We start from the raw sequence: 18305 nt of genomic DNA on the forward strand, positions 1-18305 counted from the left end.
TATTTTATTTTACTTTGCATAATATTTATTTAAACCATCCATGAATGAATATTTACAAATTGAAATAGACTTTTAAGAGTTTTACGGAAATCTCACAATCTTACCAATTTTGCTTTTAATGATCCTCAACATTTTTTCCGATTACGAAATTTTGCTCATAAGAAATTGATACGCTATAATTGAAATAACTATGTATTAGAAGGAAATCTCCCAAAAATTCCCAGCATGTCTAAAATTATGCGAGTTTCTTATCAAGTAAATTATACCAAATAATTGAAATTTACGATTTTTAAGGAAGTCTGCCAAAAGTAACCTTGAATGAAACAGTTAACATATCTAATATTATACGAGTGCAGGTCTATAAAGAATTTTTTCAATTTTGATTTACATCACCATCCACATTTCTATAGATTGTGCAATCATGTTCAATATATAATTTATTGAAATCACATGCACATGTATGTTTACTTCCACTTTCATAAGTTACAAATTGATTATTTAATGATTTATCATCATAGATATCTAATATTATCTTTGTGAGTAGTATATAATAGTAACCTTGAATACAGATTACAATGTGTTACCCAAACACAACAGATCAGTTCAGTGATTAATAGAAACCGGCTATGTTCAAAGTAGTATTGTGTGTTTTTCTGTGTGTTAACTTAACATATTCTGCTAATATTCTGGGCTATTTCCCACATCCATCCATCAGCCACCAGGTCATATTCCAGCCAATATGGAAAGAATTATCTTTAAGAGGACACAAAGTTACTGTGATTACTCCAAATCCATTAAAAGATCCAACATTAACAAATTTAACTGAAATTGATATCAGTTATATGTATGAACACATGTCTGAGCTAATTAAAAAATCTATGATCACAATGGAATAAAATATTTTTTCTCGATCCAAGAGCATCCATGAATTCATGTGTTCATTGGAGGAGGAAATTGTAGGTTCTAAGAAAATTCAAGAATTTTTGAAAGAGGAAAAACAATTTGACTTGGTTATAGTTGAGTTGTTAAACCTTGTAGGCCTTAGTTTTGGCCATAAATATAATGCTCCCGTTGTTGGTAAGTTAATAAAAATGTTAAGTCATATTTAAAATTTACCTAAATTTTGTTCCTTTAGGGGTAACTTCATTCTTTGGTTTATTAAATACCCATGAGGTTATGGGCAATCCACGACATCCTGCCTTTATGCCTGACGTTTTACTTGGATTTGGAGAACGGATGAATTTCCTTGAACGAATTCAAATTACAGCTTTTAACATTTGGTATAGATATTTGCATCACTGGGTTATTGTTCCTGGGTGGGATAAAATTGCTAGAAAATACTTTGGAAATGATCTTCCTTATGTTGGTGATATGGAAAAAAATATATCGTTGGTACTAATAAACACAAATGCAGTACTAGATTATGTTAAACCGACAGTTCCTGGTGTAATAGAAATTGGTCAAATGCATATCAGACCCAAAAAGCCTCTACCAAAGGTGTGTCCAGTATTGAATACATAATTTGTTCTTATAATAAATAATTTGTTTAGGACTTGAAGGATTACTTGGACAATTCCAAAAACGGAGTGGTTTACTTCAGTTTGGGATCAAATGTGATAAGCTCAAATATGGCTCCAGAATTTCTCAACGCTGTCAAAGACGCCATGTCTGAATTACCTTATGACTTTGTGTGGAAATGGGAAGCTGATGACTTCCCAAACAAACCAAAAAATGTTCTAGCACAAAAGTGGTTACCACAACAAGATCTCCTAGGTAAATTGTATTCTAATGTTACTATATAACAAATTTAATTTCTTATTTTAGGTCACCCCAAAATAAAAGCTTTTGTAACTCAAGGAGGCTTGCAATCCATGGAAGAAGCTATAACTAACGCTGTCCCAATGGTAGTTATTCCATTTGGTGGTGATCAGCAGTACAATGCCAAACGAATGGTCCATATGAAAATTGCTAAAGAATTAAATTTCCAATCGCTCATTAAGAAAGATTTCAAGCAAGCTCTAACTGAAATAGTTGAAAATGAAATGTACAAGAGGAATGTTGTGAAGTACAGTAAACTTCTTGTGGACCAACCAATGACAGGCCTAGAAAAAGCCATGTGGTGGATTGAGTTCACTTTAAGGCACAAAGGAGATTTTAATTTAAAAGGATATGGAGCTGATGTCCCGTACTACCAATATCTGTTCCTTGATATGATTGGTTTATTTTTAGTTATAATTTTAGTGACAATTTTATTAGTAAAACAAATTGTTAAAACAATTAATCGAGTATTAAATGGTCATAAATTAACAAAAAAAATAAAACGTAACTAAGTATTTAAATTTATTATTTGAATACTTATCAATAGTACAACGAATATACCATGTTAAAAATGTAAAAATATTTGTTTGCCATAAGAATGAATAAAAGTGAACAACATTGAATGCGAATAACCATTGTATGTGAAAAATCTCTCTTTTCTTTATAATTTATCGGAATCATTATAGTAAATTCAAGACTGAAATAAATGTTAGTGTATGTTATCTATTATTAGACTCCACATCTTCATATCCTAAAACATTATATATACCAAGAATAATTAAGTTAAAAAGAAATAGTAGAAGATGTTTAGATGCTTGTATATGCCTTTTACTAGATTATCAATAAATTCTTGAAAGAGTTTTTTGTTGATCATTCTTGAGGAGGGGAGTGATAAAAATAAAATCCTGCATCAAAAGAAATTATTTGTACAACGATATTTCTTTAGGGAAAAATTTTCAAATAGTTTATAAACTAAAACCAATTTCCTTTTTTAGCTTTCCATTACTAATGAGTTATTTAATCACAAGAAAAGTTTTAATTGATTTAGCTTTGATTCTACTTTCACCATCAATAATGATTTTATTACCAAAATAAGTTGTTGAGATAATTTAACTATTATTATTTGTAATTAAAGGTTGTATTTAAATCATTAACACAATTTTAACAAATAAAAGAAAGAATTACGACTAATGCGATAAGTATATTTCTTTGACAAACATGAATCAATAACATATAATCGTGATAAGTCATAACAAAATACGTCGAGAGTTTATATTTTGTCTGAGTCACTGCGGGAAATGCGTGTATTCAATTCATCTGGCGCAGGAACCAAGTGAGTGATCCATGTAAAAAAATATTTGCACAATCATTAACTGATAAGTGTGGATAAGTAAAAAGTAAGTTTTTGTTTTTGTTAATTACCTCAATTTATAAATCAGTAATTTCAATGTTTTGTAGTTTGGGTCCTTGGCTAATCAGCCATTCTAAACGTGGTGATAAGTGGGACGTTGAAAAATATCTAACATATCAAAAATATCAACATATTATCAAATCCTAATTGTAAGCATCAATATTGCAAGTCATCTCAATGTCACGTTCTTTAATTTCACTAGTTAATTATTATCTACTTACATCGTATATAACTGAATGATACATCTCGTGTTTCCTAGTTCACAACCATGTTACGCTTACTCTTAGTCATCACAACAATCAGCCAAGTGTTCTCCGCTAGAATATTAGGACTATTTCCATGTCCTTCCATCAGTCACCAAGTCACATTTCAACCAATTTGGAAGGAACTATCACTACGAGGGCACAGTGTGACAATAATATCTCCAAATGTTATCAAAGAACGAGGTTTAACAAACCTTACGGAACTTGACATGGGATTTACATACGATATTCTGAGCAAACCTGAGAACAACTTTGGAAAGATTATGAGGAAAGATAATCACCCTATTTACAATATACATTATGCTCTCTATACGGTGGAACTAGCAATTACCATGATGTTGGAATCTCCGGATGTGCAAAATTTATTAAAGGATGATTCGGAACAATTTGATTTGATTATGTATGAAGCAGTCCATCCATTGGCAGCTATTTTTTCTGCCAAATATAGAGTACCAACTATTGGTAAGACATTTAGAATTGTTATTAATTTTGGGTAATGAGTATAATGGTTATTTTTAGGTATTCAGTCAATGCCTGGTTTTACAGCGACTCATGACATGGTTGGTAATCCAACAAATCCTGTAACAACAACAGATCCAATGTTGCCTTTCGGCGTTAATAAGTCATTCCCTGAAAGAATTAAATCGGTTCTTTATCAAATGATCTTAAGATTTTATTGGAATTGGTATTTATTACCTAGGGTTGATACAATTGCTAGAAAATATCTAAATAACAATATTCCGTATATGGGAGATGTTGAGAAAAATGTTAGTTTGTTGCTTCTAAATACAAATGTGGTAATGAATTATCCAAGACCAAATGTTCCCAACGTCGTAGAAATTGGACAGATGCACATTAAAAAAAAGAAGCCTTTACCTAAAAATTTAAAAGCTTTCTTAGACAAATCCAAAACAGGAGTAGTCTATTTCAGTCTGGGATCAAATGTTAAAAGTGCGAATGAATCTAAAGATTTTGTATACAAGGTTAAAGCTGCTTTAGGTTCACTGCCTTATGACGTCGTTTGGAAATGGGAAACAGATACCATGGAAAATAAACCTGACAATATTCTTTTACAAAAATGGCTACCACAACAAGATTTATTAGGTAATAATGTTAGTAAAATTAGTAGTTGTGATCTTATTTCTGTGTTACTTAGGTCACCCTAATATTCGAGTGTTCGTAACGCAAGGAGGATTACAATCTATTGAAGAATCAATTTCGAATGGTGTACCTATGGTGATTTTACCCATAATTGCTGATCAACCTTTCAATGCCAAACGGATGGAAAATCTGAGGATTGCTAAAGTTCTGGAGATTGAAACAATGACTAGAGATCAACTTCATGAAGCTATTGTTGAAGTAGCACAAACCAAAGAGTAAGTCATCATATTTAAAAAATTTAACTTGAGCTGAGATAATTGTTTTTGTAGGTATAAAGATAACGTTTTGAAGTACCAAAAGTTAATATTGGATCAGCCTAATACTGGTATTGAGAAAGCAATATGGTGGATTGAATATGTACTAAGACACAACGGAGCCACCCATCTTAGATACTCAGCGGTGGATACTCCTTTTTATAAATATTATCTTTTAGATGTGATCAGTTTCTTTATTGTTATGGTTATTAGCTTTTTGTTTGTTTTGGTGAAACTATATAAAATTATTATCTACTTTTCAAACGACATTAAGAAAAGTAAAAAAATAGATTAGTTATAATATTAGTTTTAGTAATATATTCTTAAGTGAATAATTCAAGTATTAAATTAGAATAAATAATGTAAAATATGACTACCCTAGATTTTATTTAAATCGTTATCATTATCGTAACAAAAATATGAGATATATTTATCGACAACGAAATAAAATAGGCATATTTCTTTGATATTAACCATTGTAAAATTGGATTAATTGTATGTTACCACGATAAGTTAAAATAAGTACATTATTTGCGAGTTTAAAACACCTATAACGTATTCAAGTCAATTTATATGGCATAGTGGCCAACTGAGTGACACATGTAAAATCACCAATTCAAAGTTACAAAGAAATTTATAAGATAAGTGTAAAGTGTATCTGTGTAGTTATGATGAACTAAAATTGTCAGAGGAAGAATTTTGTAAAAGAAATATTACATATATATGGTAAATGTAGTGTTGGGCAGGTACAGAATATTTTTCAGAAAGTTGATTATTTCAATATAATGTTCACAATTTATTATTTTATAAAGCAGTAATAGCAAAATCTATCAGTATAACATTAAAACAAAATTAATATGTCATTAATTGCAGGCTTAAAACATCAATGTTGCAACTCATTCCTTTGTGACATGCTATCTATTTTCCACATGTAAAACTAAATATTATGTTTCGTATTACATGGTTTACAATGATGCTAAGCTTATTATTCATCGTCACAACCTTCAGACATGTTTTTTCCGCTAAAATATTAGGATTCTTTGGATGTCCTTCTATTAGTCACCAAGTCACATTTCAACCTATCTGGAAAGAATTGTCACTTCGTGGGCACAACGTAACGATAATATCACCAAATATTATCGGCGATCCAACTTTAGCTAACCTAACGGAACTTGATATGGGATTCACATATGATCTACTGAGCAAACCTGAAAACAACTTTGGAATGATCATGAGAAAAGATAATTATGCGATTTATAACGTACATTATGCATTGAATACTATGGAACAAGCAATAACCATGATGTTGGAATCATCACCTGTGCAAAAGTTATTAAAAGACGATTCACAACAATTTGATTTGATTTTGTTTGAAACAGTTCACCCATTATCAAATATCTTCTCTGCAAAATATCGAGTCCCAACAGTTGGTTTGAAACTTAGAATCTCTATTACTCTTAGAAGTTTAGAATGATTTTTTTAGGTATACAATCAATGCCAGGTTTTATATCAACTCATGACATGGTTGGTAATCCAACCAATCCTGTAACAACGACAGATTCGTTATTATCCTTCGACGTTAACAAATCATTCCCAGAAAGGATTAAATCGGTTCTTTATCAAATGATATTCAGATTGTACTGGAATTGGTATTTACTTCCTAGGATTGATACAATTGCCAGAAAATATACAAGTGACAATATTCCATATATGGGAGATGTTCAGAAAAATGTTAGTTTGTTGCTTCTAAATACAAATGTGGTGATGAATTATCCAAGACCAAACGTACCCAGTGTCGTTGAAATTGGACAGATGCACATTAAATCAAAGAAGCCTTTACCTAAAAAAGTAAAAGCTTTCCTGGACAAATCCAAAAAAGGAGTGATTTATTTCAGTTTGGGGTCAAATGTTAGAAGTGCAAATGAATCCGAACAATTCGTAAATAATGTAAAGGCTGCCCTAGGTTCATTAACTTATAATGTCATCTGGAAATGGGAAACAGACTCTATGGAAAATAAACCTGACAATATTCTTTTACAAAAATGGCTACCACAACAAGATTTATTAGGTAATAGTTTAATTAAAGTTAGGAGATGTGATGCTATTATTGTCTGACAGGCCATCCTCATATTCGAGTGTTCGTAACACAAGGAGGATTACAATCTATTGAAGAATCAATTACCAATGGTGTACCCATGGTGGTTTTACCTATAATTGCTGATCAACCTTTCAATGCCAAACGAATGAAAAATTTGGGAATTGCTAAAGTTTTAGAAATTGAAACAATGACTAGGGACCAACTTCAAGAAGCTATTATTGAAGTAGCCCAAACCAAAAAGTAAATGATCATATATAACAAATATAATTTGGTTTCTTATAATAATTATTTTTGAAGGTATAAAGATAATGTTTTGAAGTACCAAAAGTTAATATTAGATCAACCTAATACTGGTATTGAGAAAGCAATATGGTGGATTGAATATGTATTAAGACACAACGGGGCAGCCCATCTTAGATATTCAGCGGTGGATACTCCTTTTTATAAATATTATCTTTTAGACGTAATTAGTTTCTTTATTGTTATCGTTGTTAGCTTTTTGTTTATTTTGGTGAAACTATATAAAATTGTTATTTACTTTTCAAAACACTTTAAAAAAAGTAAAAAAATAGATTAGTTCTAAGTTTAGTTCTAGTTTTAGCAATTGTTTCATTATTAAAATAAATTATTTAGAGAATAATTCAAGTATTAATAAATCAAGTAAAATATGACTGAGTAGCTTAATTACCCTAGATTTTATTTAAATCTTAGTCATTATCGTAACAAATATATGAAATATTTATATTTATCGACTGGGAAATAGAATAGACATACTTCTTTGACATTAACAATTTTAAAATTTATCTATGATATCGCAAACCTTAGTGGCATTTCAATTTAATTTATACGGCATAGAAGCCAACTGAGATAATAAATGTAAAATCACAAATCCAGAGTAATATACAAATTTAGAAGATAACTGTAAAGTGTACCAATAGAGTTGCGTCGAATCATCTAAAATTGTCAAAGGAAGAATTTTGGAATGGAAATATCACATATAGATACTAAAAGTAGTGTTGGACAGGTAAATACAGTTCTTGTTAGAAAATTTGTGGCTAGAAAATAATAGCAAAGTAAAACAGTTTAATATTGAAACAAAATTAATGTGTCATTAACTGCATGCTTAAAACATCGTGTTGCATGTCATCTCTTTATGACATGCTATTTGTTATTTACATATAAGACTGAATTTTATGTCTCGTATTACATAGTACAACCATGCTAATATTATTCTTAATCGTCACAACAATCAACCAAGCCTTCTCCGCTAGAATACTAGGATTCTTTCTATGTCCTTCCATCAGTCACCAAGTCATATTTCAACCTATCTGGAAGGAATTGTCACTCCGCGGGCACAACGTCACAATGATAACTTCAAATATTATTGGAGATAATTATTATTATTATTATTGTTGTTGTTATTAGCTTTTTGTTTGTTTTAGTGAAACTATATAAAATTGTTATCTATTTTTAAAAGACATTAAAGAAAGTAAGAAAATAGATTAGTTATAATGTTAGTTTTAGTTTTAGCAATAAATTTATCATAATAACAAATTGTTAACAAAGGAATTCAAGTGTAAAACTGAAATAAATCAAGCAAAATATGACTGGAACCTGAATAATATGAAATATATTTATCGACCAGGAACAAGAATAAGCAAATTTATTTGATAATAACAACAGTAAATATGAGCGAATTGAATGCTACCACGATAAGTTAAAATAAGTAAATTATTTGCGAGTTTAAAACTTATCTGAACCATTGCAACACCTATACTCATACATATTCAAATCAAGTTATATGTATACAGCATAGAAGCCAATTAAGTGATACAAGTAAAATGACAAGTTCATAGTAACAAAGCAATTTAGAAGATAACAGTAAAGTATATCACAAAAGTTGTGACGAACCATCTAAAATTGTCAAAGAAAAAAGTATATAATAGAAATATTACACATGCATAGTAAAAGTAGTGTTGAGAGGTAATTGTATGTTTAAGTACAGTTTTTGTTAGAAAGTTGCTTTCTTCCAGATAGTTTTGTCAATTCACCGTTTTATAAAACACTGATAGCAAAGTGGAATATAGTACCATTGAAAGAAAAATAACGTGTTATTAATTGTGACGTCTAGTATTACATAGTTTACAACCATGCTAAGCGTATTATTAATCTTCTCAACAGTCAACCAAGTCTTTTCTGCTAGAATATTAGGATTCTTTCCAACTCCTTCCATCAGCCACCAAGTCATATTTCAGCCTATCTGGAAGGAATTGTCACTTCGTGGGCACAACGTCACAATAATATCTCCAAATATTATTGGCGATCCAACCCTAATCAACTTAACAGAACTTGATATGGGATTCACATATGATCTATTGAAGAAACCTGAAAACAATATTGGGAAAATCATGAGAAAAGGGAACTATCCGATTTATAACATACATTATGCGTTTTGTGTTGTGGAATTAGCAATGACTATGATGTTTGAGTCTCCACCTGTGCAAAAGTTATTGAAGGACGATTCGCAACAATTTGATTTGATATTGCTTGAAGTACTTCAACCATTAGCAAATATCTTTTCTGCAAAATATAGGGTCCCAACAGTTGGTGAGAAACTTTAAGACACTGTCAGTTTTAGAAGCCTAGAATAGATTTCTTACAGGTATACAATCACTGCCAGGTATTTTATCAACTCATGACATGGTTGGCAATCCAACAAATCCTGCAACAACGACAGACTTGTTCTTACCTTTTGACGATAACAAATCATTCCCAGAAAGGATTAAAACGGTTCTCCATCAAATAATCTTCAGATTGTACTGGAATTGGTATTTATTACCCAGGATTGATACAATTGCCAGAAAATATACAAGTGATAATATTCCATACATAGGAGACGTTGAAAAGAATGTTAGTTTGTTGCTTTTAAATACAAATGTGGTGATGAATTATCCAAGACCAAATGTCCCCAGCATTGTAGAAATTGGACAGATGCACATTAAGCCAAAGAAGCCTTTACCTAAAAGTTTGAAAGCTTTCTTGGACAAATCAAAAAAAGGAGTTATTTACTTTAGTTTGGGATCAAATGTTAGATGTGCAAATGAATCTAAAGATTTCATAGACAATGTTAAGACTGCCTTAGGTTCACTACCATATGATGTCATTTGGAAATGGGAAATAGACATTATGGAAAATAAACCCGACAATATTCTTTTACAAAAATGGCTACCACAACAAGATTTATTAGGTAATAGTCTAATTAAATTTAATAGACGTGATGTTATTACTGTGTGTCTTAGGCCATCCTAATGTTAGAGTGTTTGTGACGCAAGGAGGATTCCAATCTATAGAAGAATCGATTGTGAATGGTGTGCCTATGGTGGTTTTACCCATAATTGCTGATCAACATTTCAATGCCCAACGGATGAAACATTTAGGAATAGCTAAAGTTTTGGATATTGAAACTATGACCAGAGATGAACTTAAAAATGCTATTATTGAAGTAGCACAAACCAAGAAGTAAATTTTATAAATAGTAACTGAAACTATTTGTTACAATAATTGTTTTTTCTAGGTACAAAGATATTGTTTTGAAATATCAAAAATTAATGTTGGATCAGCCAAATACTGGTATTGAGAAAGCAATATGGTGGATTGAATACGTGATTAGACACAACGGAGCATCCCATCTTAGATATTCAGCCATGGATACGCCGTTTTACAAATATTATCTTTTGGACGTAATTGGGTTCTTTCTTGTCATTTTTATTATTTTCTTATTACTTTTGTTAAAATTATATAAACTTGTCAAGTACTTTCCAAAGGCGGTTATAAAGAATAAAAAGATTAATTAGTTTTTATTTTTATTAGCATCTTTTAAAAATAGATGACAGTTGATATTAATAAATATATAAATAAATTACATTACGTCATCGTATTTATTTGCTGTAACATCCAATGGAGAGTTTTCTAGTTGATCCTCTTAAATGTGAAGCGCTCTTATGTCTAATTATGTATTCTATCCGACAGACTGCTTTTTCCACGCCATTCATTCACTGATCATTAATAATTTCTCTAACGCACTTTATTTTTTTTTCTCTGTACATAAAATAAATAAATACCTTAGATACAAACCATTAACAAGAGGCTTTATCAAAGCGTCATGCGTATCGTCTAAGGTTCCGATAAAAATGTGTTTCGAAAAGAACATAAATAATTTAGAACATTTTTTATGGCAGTCTCGATATCAATAAAACACGAGTTATAAGGGATGATGTAATAATGTCTTTGATAAAATTTAATTTATCCCTTTTCAATAAATGATGCCGTAACGGACATCGACAAATCAAAGGTCGAGAATATTCTGGGTATATGAGTCTCTCGGTCGAACTTATGTGGCCAGTTTTCAAGCGAATTTTTCACGAATCCAATATCCACTTCCTTAAATTATTTATTCCTATCGTTTCTCACTGCGGGAGTTACGGGGCGAACTTTTTGCGCCCACTTTTGAAGTAATTTTTCGGACGTAAGGTACAAACAGATATGGCACGATGGAAAGGTGGAATTAAGACGTCTACAGTAAATTAAAGTCAGCGTGATCGTAATAACATTTGAGTTAAGTTATTTATTTGTTTATTAAAGTGGAAGTAAAGCGTACAAGCCAAGTTTATTTTTAGTCATTTGAAATTGCGAATGACTCCACAAAGAAACCTTACATCCCTACTTTCATTTTTATTAGGTTTAATCAGTTTTAAACTTGTTTTTATATAATATGTATAAGTTCCTTATTATTTTTATGAGTTTTAAATAAGCATAAATGAGTATTACAACTGTTACGAAGCAAAATCCTATTATATCTAAAAGTAAATATTGGTATAAAGGAATTTCTCCAGCATGATCCTTGAGATAAAATCCTTTATGTCTAATAACATATTCAATCCACCAAGTTGCTTTTTCCAAACCTGTCATAGGATGGTCCTTTATAATTTTACTCATTTCCCTTGCTTTAAATCTGTAACTATAACCAAGGACAATTTAGTAAAGTAAAGCAAATTGCTTTTTATACTACCCACTTGGGATTTTCAGCTACTTCAACGATGGCTTCTATTATTTCTTCTTTGGTAGCTGTTTCAATTTCAACATATTTTCCAAATCCTTTTTCTACAACTTTAAACGTATTTTGGTGTTGGTCTCCTAATATTGGAAGTGCTACCACTGGTACTGCATTGAATATAGCTTCTTCCAAAGATTGAAATCCAGCTTGTGTTACAAACACTTTCAAATTCGGATGACCTAGGATTTGGCAAGGTTACTAAAAAAATTATATTAATTAATGGTTGATAAAAAGTTACCCAAAATATCTTGTTGAGGAAACCAGGTTTTTGCCATTATATTATTTTGTAAAGGTCCAGTTTCATTAGTGTCTACTCTCCATAAAACATCGTATGGTATATTTTTAACAGTTTCTGGTATAAAATTGGGTTGTCTGATTCTTCTAGCAACGGAGAAAGTTAATGAGCTACTTCCTAAACTGAAATAGACTACTCCCTTAGATGATTTGTCCAAAAACTCTTTAATGTCCTGAAAACGACTTTGATGAACGACAATATTGTATTAAAAACATTTCTTACTGTAGGTAAACTTTTCTTGGGATTAATGTGGGTCCCACTCATTTCGATAACTCTTGGCACGTTGGGTATTATAGAATTAAGAACAACATTTTTAGTCACCAATATCAAACTCATATTTTTTTCGATTTCTTTTAACGATTGTATATCATCTCCAAATTTCTCTTTCATAATTTTGTCAGCTCTTGGTAATATGTAATATTGATAAAATATCCTATTTAATGCGTTGTCTAAACAACTAATTACTCTTTCCCAAAATGTAGGATTGTTATTTAACCTTAACATAAAATTGGGTGAGACTATTGGATGTGTGGGATTTCCAACTGCCTGATGGCTACTAGGAAACCCAGAAAATGAGGAAATACCTAGGAAATAGGAAATGCAGAAATATTAATTAACATCAGTTACAACTTACCAATAATTGGAACATTTTGATAATATCTAGGAAAATATATTAATGGGTTATTTACTAATTCAATTAAAATTACATCAAATTTATAGGTGCTTAAATAATTTATTAATGGTGGATAATTCATTAGAATGTCTGTAATTCGTCTAATTCTGTCAAAATAAGAAACCATAAGCTGAAAGAAGTATTCTTCTGTGCCATCTTCGTTAACAAATTCCGCAATTATCTTCAAAAACGTCATTTCAAAACGACTAATATCAACTTCAATTAAGTTTTCTAATTTCCTATCATTTTGAGGGAAAAATGTAAAAACAGTTACATTATGTTTCTTTACCGCCAACTCCCTAAAAACTGGATACAAACATCGATAGTGGCTTGGGAAAGGAAATATTGTAAGTCCCAGAATTTGCGCACCAAAAACAACGTTAAATGTTAAACTCAATGTAAATATGTGATAAAACATGTTTGGAATATTACTAAAGAAAACTGGGTTACATATTAATTACTAGAGCGAATTTATTCATATGCATAAACCAGATAATATTATTGATAAAATGCAACATATATTACATGTAGAAATACAAAATATGAATAAAATTAATTAGCTTTTATTTTTTTAGCCACAATCTTTGAACACACTGACCTAATTTTCATAATAAGTTTGTAAATAATATAAAAGGGAAAAACTATTATTAATATACATAAAGCTAATGCATCCAACAAATAATACTGATAGAAAGGTATCTTATGATAGACGGGATTGTGAAAATGAGTAGCCCCCTTACGTCGTATTACATATTCTGTCCACCAAACTGCCTTCTCTAAGCCATTTATTGGTTGATCATTCAAAATAAAACTCAATTTCTTAGCTACAGTTTTGTACCTATTAAATAAAAATGATTTAAAAAAGTAAAAAGTAAATAAAATTACCTACTGTATATTTTCTGCCACATCAATTATAGCAGAAGTAAGGTTTTCCTTAGTAAGAGTCTTTACATCCAAAAGTCTTCCCATACCTTTCGAGGCTAGTCGTTTAGAATTTTGTATTTGGTCGCCAATAACAGGAAGCAAAACAAGTGGTACTGCATTAATTACTGCTTCTTCCAACGAATGCAAACCACCTTGGCTGACAAATACTTTTAATTTTGGATGTGCTAACACATCCTGTTGGGGGAACCAGTTCTTCACCATCACATTTTTAGGTATATATGTAAGATTTTTGCTGTCGAATTTCCATAAAACATTATATTGCAAACTTCCCAATGTTTCCACAATTAAAGATATTAAATTAGATGACTGTTTGTACGTAACAATATTCGTGCCCAAGCTCAAGTACACGACACCTTTGTTAGATTTATTCATAAATTCCATTATGTCTTTTGGTAGATCCTTCCTAGGTTGAATATGTATCCTACTTAATTCAATAATACTGGGAACGAAAGGACGTACTGGATGAAGAACAGGATTGAAATTGATAAACATCAAACTCATGTTTCTTTCTACGTCCAAAAGTGTTGGTGTGTTGTCTCCAAATAGTTTCCTTGCCAGTCTGTCGGCTTTTGGTATAAAATATGAGCGATAAATTATTCTTTGTAAAGTCTGGTCGACAAAACTAATTACTCTTTCGAAGAATGACAGTTTGTCTCCCACTTCCAAATAAAAATTGGGGGTCAATACTGGGTGAAAGGGATTTTCAAGAGCATCATGGGCATTCATAAAACCTGATAATGTTGAAATTCCTAAAGAATAACATTGACCTTCTATTCAATTTTTTGTATTTAGTACTTACCAATAATTGGAGCGTCCTGGTATAACTTTGGGAAAAGCATTAAAGGGTTTCCATGTTCAATAATTAGAACATCAAATTTAGTATTATTTAAAACATCTTTCACTATTTTACTCTCCATTATTTCATATGCAAAATCACCAATGATATTGTACATATGTATTGGCCCAATAATAAATGGTATGTCAAAATATGATCTATATGATGAATATTGTTCTATTAGTCTATAAAATGTTGGATTTAAGTAACTAATGTCAACTTCAGTAAAATTAATTTGTTTGTTACTAGATGGAAAAAATGTCATAGAAGTAACGTTATGACCTTTTTTGGCGAGTTCCCGAAGAATTGGATCAATAAAATGGTTGTGACTAAACAGCGGCATCATTTGCAGTCCAAAAATATTAGAACAAAGAACTATTGAGACGAATTGTAAGCAGAATACAAGTATAAACATTGTGCAACTGAATTCACGTTCAATACTAAAATCGAAAATTTCGAATAATGAATTATTCACACTGAAGATAAGGATGAGCAAAATTTAAATTTGTTGGTGCTCCAATAAAGGTGTTCTGCGTCGCTGTGTTGTAGACATAATAAATTAGCAAAAAGACAATTGTACATATAAAAAATAAATTTTAAAGATATATTTGTGTATAAATCCATAAGATTACAATATTTACACATACATTTATGTACAACCATTATTTGATATGACACATAACATTTATCTTAATTGTATTCTGAATTTATATTAGAGTAATTATCATAATTATACAAATTATTATTTTTGTGAAACCATAGTTCTAATTATAACCTTTCTAAATTATAAAGTACAATCATGCAATACATATAACCTTAGAAACTATTAAAGTATTAGCAATTCAACAAAGTTCCAGTAGAAAAGGATCCTCTGAGGACATCTATCGTTCTAAACAATTAATGATGTTAATTTTCGCTAAGCCAAGAGCTGCATTTAGGAGTTTATTCTGAGAGCGTTTTATCATAACTGCATTACCAAGTTGCCCAACTAAAAATTGCTAAATACCGACTGGGAAATCAGTAGACACTCTATTTAATGAAGGTTACTGCGGAATTGTTTCCAACTTTTTTTCGTCCATGAATCGACAATCCTGGCCGCGCTTTGTTAATTAACGTTTATTATTTCGTTGTAGGTACAAAGACAAACGTTATCAGTGCAATTCAGTGAATTCGTAAGTTAATATTCAAGGTTGTTTGTATTTAGTTCTTTATGCAGCACACAGTGAACACAAGTGGTGTCCAAACATGATATTACCGACACTTTGTATTTTTGCGGTTGTTTTAAATCCAATTCATTCGGCGAATATCTTGTTTTTTACAATTGTGCCGTCACTGAGTCACCAGTTATTTTTAAGATCGATTTTTAGGGAGCTATCGCTGCGGGGACACAATGTTACTGCTGTTACCACGGATCCCTTACGAGACAAAACGTTGGTCAACCTAACGGAAATTGATGTAGGATTTTTGCATGACAAATTTAAGCTTTTGTCTGAAGAATTTCCAGTAGAACAATCATTATTTTATACTGTACATCGGATACTTTTTTATACTCGTATAGCTACACAAAGTATTTATGAAAAAGAACATGTCCTCAATGTTTTAAAATATCAACAGTTTGATCTTGTTATTGTTGAAAATGTTTCACCGTTAGCATTTGCTATTGTCGCTAACACCAAAACGCCACTCATCGGTAATAAAGTGAGAAAGTTAATTGTAGTTGGAAATAATTTTTTATCATTTTAGGCGCCACAAGTTTTAGTGGTATGATAACTAATCATGAATCCGTAGGAAATCCCACACATCCAATTGTAACGCCGTATATGCTTCTTCCATCTTCAACGAAAATGACATTTTATGAACGACTTTTAAGCGTCATGTTCAATATTTTCGTTAAATTTCATTACAAATATTTCGAGATTCCGAAATGTGAGAAAATTGCCAAACAATACTTTGGTAATATTCCAAGCTTGTGGGAGATCGAAAGAAACATTAGTTTGATTATAACAAATGCAAATCCCATTATCAATCCTGTAAGACCAAACGTACCCGCCGTGGTTCAAGTATATGGAATACCCATGGGAGTGGCCAAACGACTTCCAAAAGACTTACAATATTTTCTGGATAATTCAACTAATGGAGTTATCTACTGCAGCTTAGGCACCAGCATTCCCTGTTCCAACACCTCGACCACCGAGTTTAAAAAACTTAGACAAGTTTTTGATGAGTTACCTTATAATGTTCTGTGGAAGTGCGATGTTAGTGAAACAGATGAGTCGAATAAAATATTATTCAAGAAGTGGATGCCTCAACAATCCGTTCTCAGTTAGTTTCTATTTTTGTCATAATTCTAGCCAATAATTGTTGTATTTTAGAACATCCTAACATTAAAGTATTTGTTACTCAAGGAGGTGTACATTCAATCGAAGAAAGTTTGGAAAATGGTATTCCTATGCTGGGGCTACCATTTTTCGTAGACCAACCACAAAACGTGAAAAAGTTGATTTTAGAAGGAATTGGTTTAGGTGCTAATCTTAAAACTGATTCAGTAGATCAAATCAAACGTCAAATCACTGAACTAATAGAAAATAATAAGTATGAACATGTGCTAAGTATTTGTACTTTGAGAAACTAGTTCGTTTCAGGTACAAGAAAGCTGTCCTGGACAAGAGAAATATTCTGATGGATCAACCGATGTCTGGAATGGATAAAGTTATTTGGTGGATTGAATATGTATTAAGACACAAAGGGGCCCGTCATTTAAGAAGTGCAGCAGCAGACTTACCGTTTTATCAATATTTTCTTCTGGATGTTATAGCATTTTTCTTAGGTGCAGTTGTTTTTATCTCGTTTATCACTTATGTTGTTGTTGTTTATGTTAAACGTTATTTACAAGCAATAAAAATTAAGAAAGACTAATAGATTTTATGTAGGTATGTGGAAAATAAATGCAATATGGAAAAAAGTAAAATTTCTTTTTTAATTTATACTTGGAAGATTATTTTGAAGTTTATATGACCCGTACAATGTTATTGAATAGCCCAAAATCAGATAGTCGAAACGGCGAACGTTTCGGTGGGTGAACCGATAAAAAATTGAACGACTGGCCATTACGAGACGCCGATGTTGGCCGTTTTAATAAAAAAAGCACCAAACGACACGTCGACAACGGGAACGAAAGAAAGAGTGGCGAATATTAATCTCGAACAAGGAGCGATATCTCTGCAGTTGCAGACTCGGGCCAATACCGACTTATCGCAGCATCTTTAATTTCCTACTTGCATATCGTTAAGGGGCCAAAATGCCGCCCGAATCCATCATAACGATAACACTGATGCGTCGTGTCATCAACCGGCCCATTTTCTGCTATGCGACGCCGCGCCGCCACAAAGATCTAGCAAATTATTTATCGGAACGCCGGTCGACGCTCCAGATTTATTGT

At 31.3% G+C, this 18305-nt stretch overlaps 6 protein-coding genes across 8 annotated transcripts; 5 read left to right on the forward strand and 1 right to left on the reverse strand.

Annotated features, from left to right (window-relative positions):
• The first annotated feature begins 919 nt into the window (after nucleotides 1-919).
• LOC109602696 (UDP-glucosyltransferase 2-like) lies at nucleotides 920-2508 on the forward strand. Its single transcript, XM_020019122.2, has 4 exons — nucleotides 920-1077; nucleotides 1136-1497; nucleotides 1551-1773; nucleotides 1825-2508. The coding sequence occupies exons 1-4, from the start codon at nucleotides 933-935 to the stop codon at nucleotides 2328-2330; spliced, it is 1236 nt and encodes a 411-aa protein (XP_019874681.2). The 5' UTR covers nucleotides 920-932; the 3' UTR covers nucleotides 2331-2508.
• A 989-nt stretch (nucleotides 2509-3497) lies between these two features.
• LOC109602697 (UDP-glycosyltransferase UGT5-like) lies at nucleotides 3498-5280 on the forward strand. Its single transcript, XM_049963243.1, has 4 exons — nucleotides 3498-3954; nucleotides 4012-4596; nucleotides 4649-4868; nucleotides 4923-5280. The coding sequence occupies exons 1-4, from the start codon at nucleotides 3498-3500 to the stop codon at nucleotides 5200-5202; spliced, it is 1542 nt and encodes a 513-aa protein (XP_049819200.1). The 3' UTR covers nucleotides 5203-5280.
• Nucleotides 5281-6775: 1495 nt separating this feature from the next.
• Nucleotides 6776-7605, forward strand: LOC126264628 (UDP-glucuronosyltransferase 1A5-like). Its single transcript, XM_049963249.1, has 3 exons — nucleotides 6776-6975; nucleotides 7026-7245; nucleotides 7303-7605. The coding sequence occupies exons 1-3, from the start codon at nucleotides 6915-6917 to the stop codon at nucleotides 7580-7582; spliced, it is 561 nt and encodes a 186-aa protein (XP_049819206.1). The 5' UTR covers nucleotides 6776-6914; the 3' UTR covers nucleotides 7583-7605.
• A 1300-nt stretch (nucleotides 7606-8905) lies between these two features.
• LOC109602699 (UDP-glycosyltransferase UGT4-like) lies at nucleotides 8906-10942 on the forward strand. The gene is made up of 4 exons (XM_049963244.1): nucleotides 8906-9612; nucleotides 9668-10252; nucleotides 10305-10524; nucleotides 10580-10942. The coding sequence occupies exons 1-4, from the start codon at nucleotides 9156-9158 to the stop codon at nucleotides 10857-10859; spliced, it is 1542 nt and encodes a 513-aa protein (XP_049819201.1). The 5' UTR covers nucleotides 8906-9155; the 3' UTR covers nucleotides 10860-10942.
• Nucleotides 10943-11620: 678 nt separating this feature from the next.
• On the reverse strand, nucleotides 11621-14835 carry LOC109602703 (UDP-glycosyltransferase UGT5). Its single transcript, XM_049963248.1, has 5 exons — nucleotides 14831-14835; nucleotides 12636-12997; nucleotides 12357-12585; nucleotides 12078-12297; nucleotides 11621-12022 (listed from the first exon to the last, which is right to left on the reverse strand). Exons 2-5 carry the CDS (start codon nucleotides 12915-12917, stop codon nucleotides 11746-11748), a joined length of 1008 nt encoding a protein of 335 aa, XP_049819205.1. The 5' UTR covers nucleotides 12918-12997; nucleotides 14831-14835; the 3' UTR covers nucleotides 11621-11745.
• Nucleotides 14836-15708: 873 nt separating this feature from the next.
• LOC109602704 (UDP-glycosyltransferase UGT5-like) lies at nucleotides 15709-17834 on the forward strand. 3 transcript variants are annotated; one of them, XM_049963247.1, is made up of 6 exons: nucleotides 15709-15908; nucleotides 16000-16038; nucleotides 16234-16556; nucleotides 16610-17188; nucleotides 17239-17458; nucleotides 17509-17834. In XM_049963247.1, the coding sequence occupies exons 4-6, from the start codon at nucleotides 16630-16632 to the stop codon at nucleotides 17780-17782; spliced, it is 1053 nt and encodes a 350-aa protein (XP_049819204.1). In that variant the 5' UTR covers nucleotides 15709-15908; nucleotides 16000-16038; nucleotides 16234-16556; nucleotides 16610-16629; the 3' UTR covers nucleotides 17783-17834. The 3 variants fall into 3 exon arrangements, with proteins under 3 accessions (XP_049819204.1, XP_049819203.1, XP_049819202.1); XM_049963246.1 differs by having other exon boundaries at nucleotides 15709-16038; XM_049963245.1 differs by lacking the exons at nucleotides 15709-15908; nucleotides 16000-16038 and having other exon boundaries at nucleotides 16074-16556.
• Nucleotides 17835-18305: the final 471 nt, after the last annotated feature.

Source organism: Aethina tumida, chromosome 2, assembly GCF_024364675.1.
Source record: "Aethina tumida isolate Nest 87 chromosome 2, icAetTumi1.1, whole genome shotgun sequence".
Lineage (NCBI taxonomy): Eukaryota > Metazoa > Arthropoda > Insecta > Coleoptera > Nitidulidae > Aethina > Aethina tumida.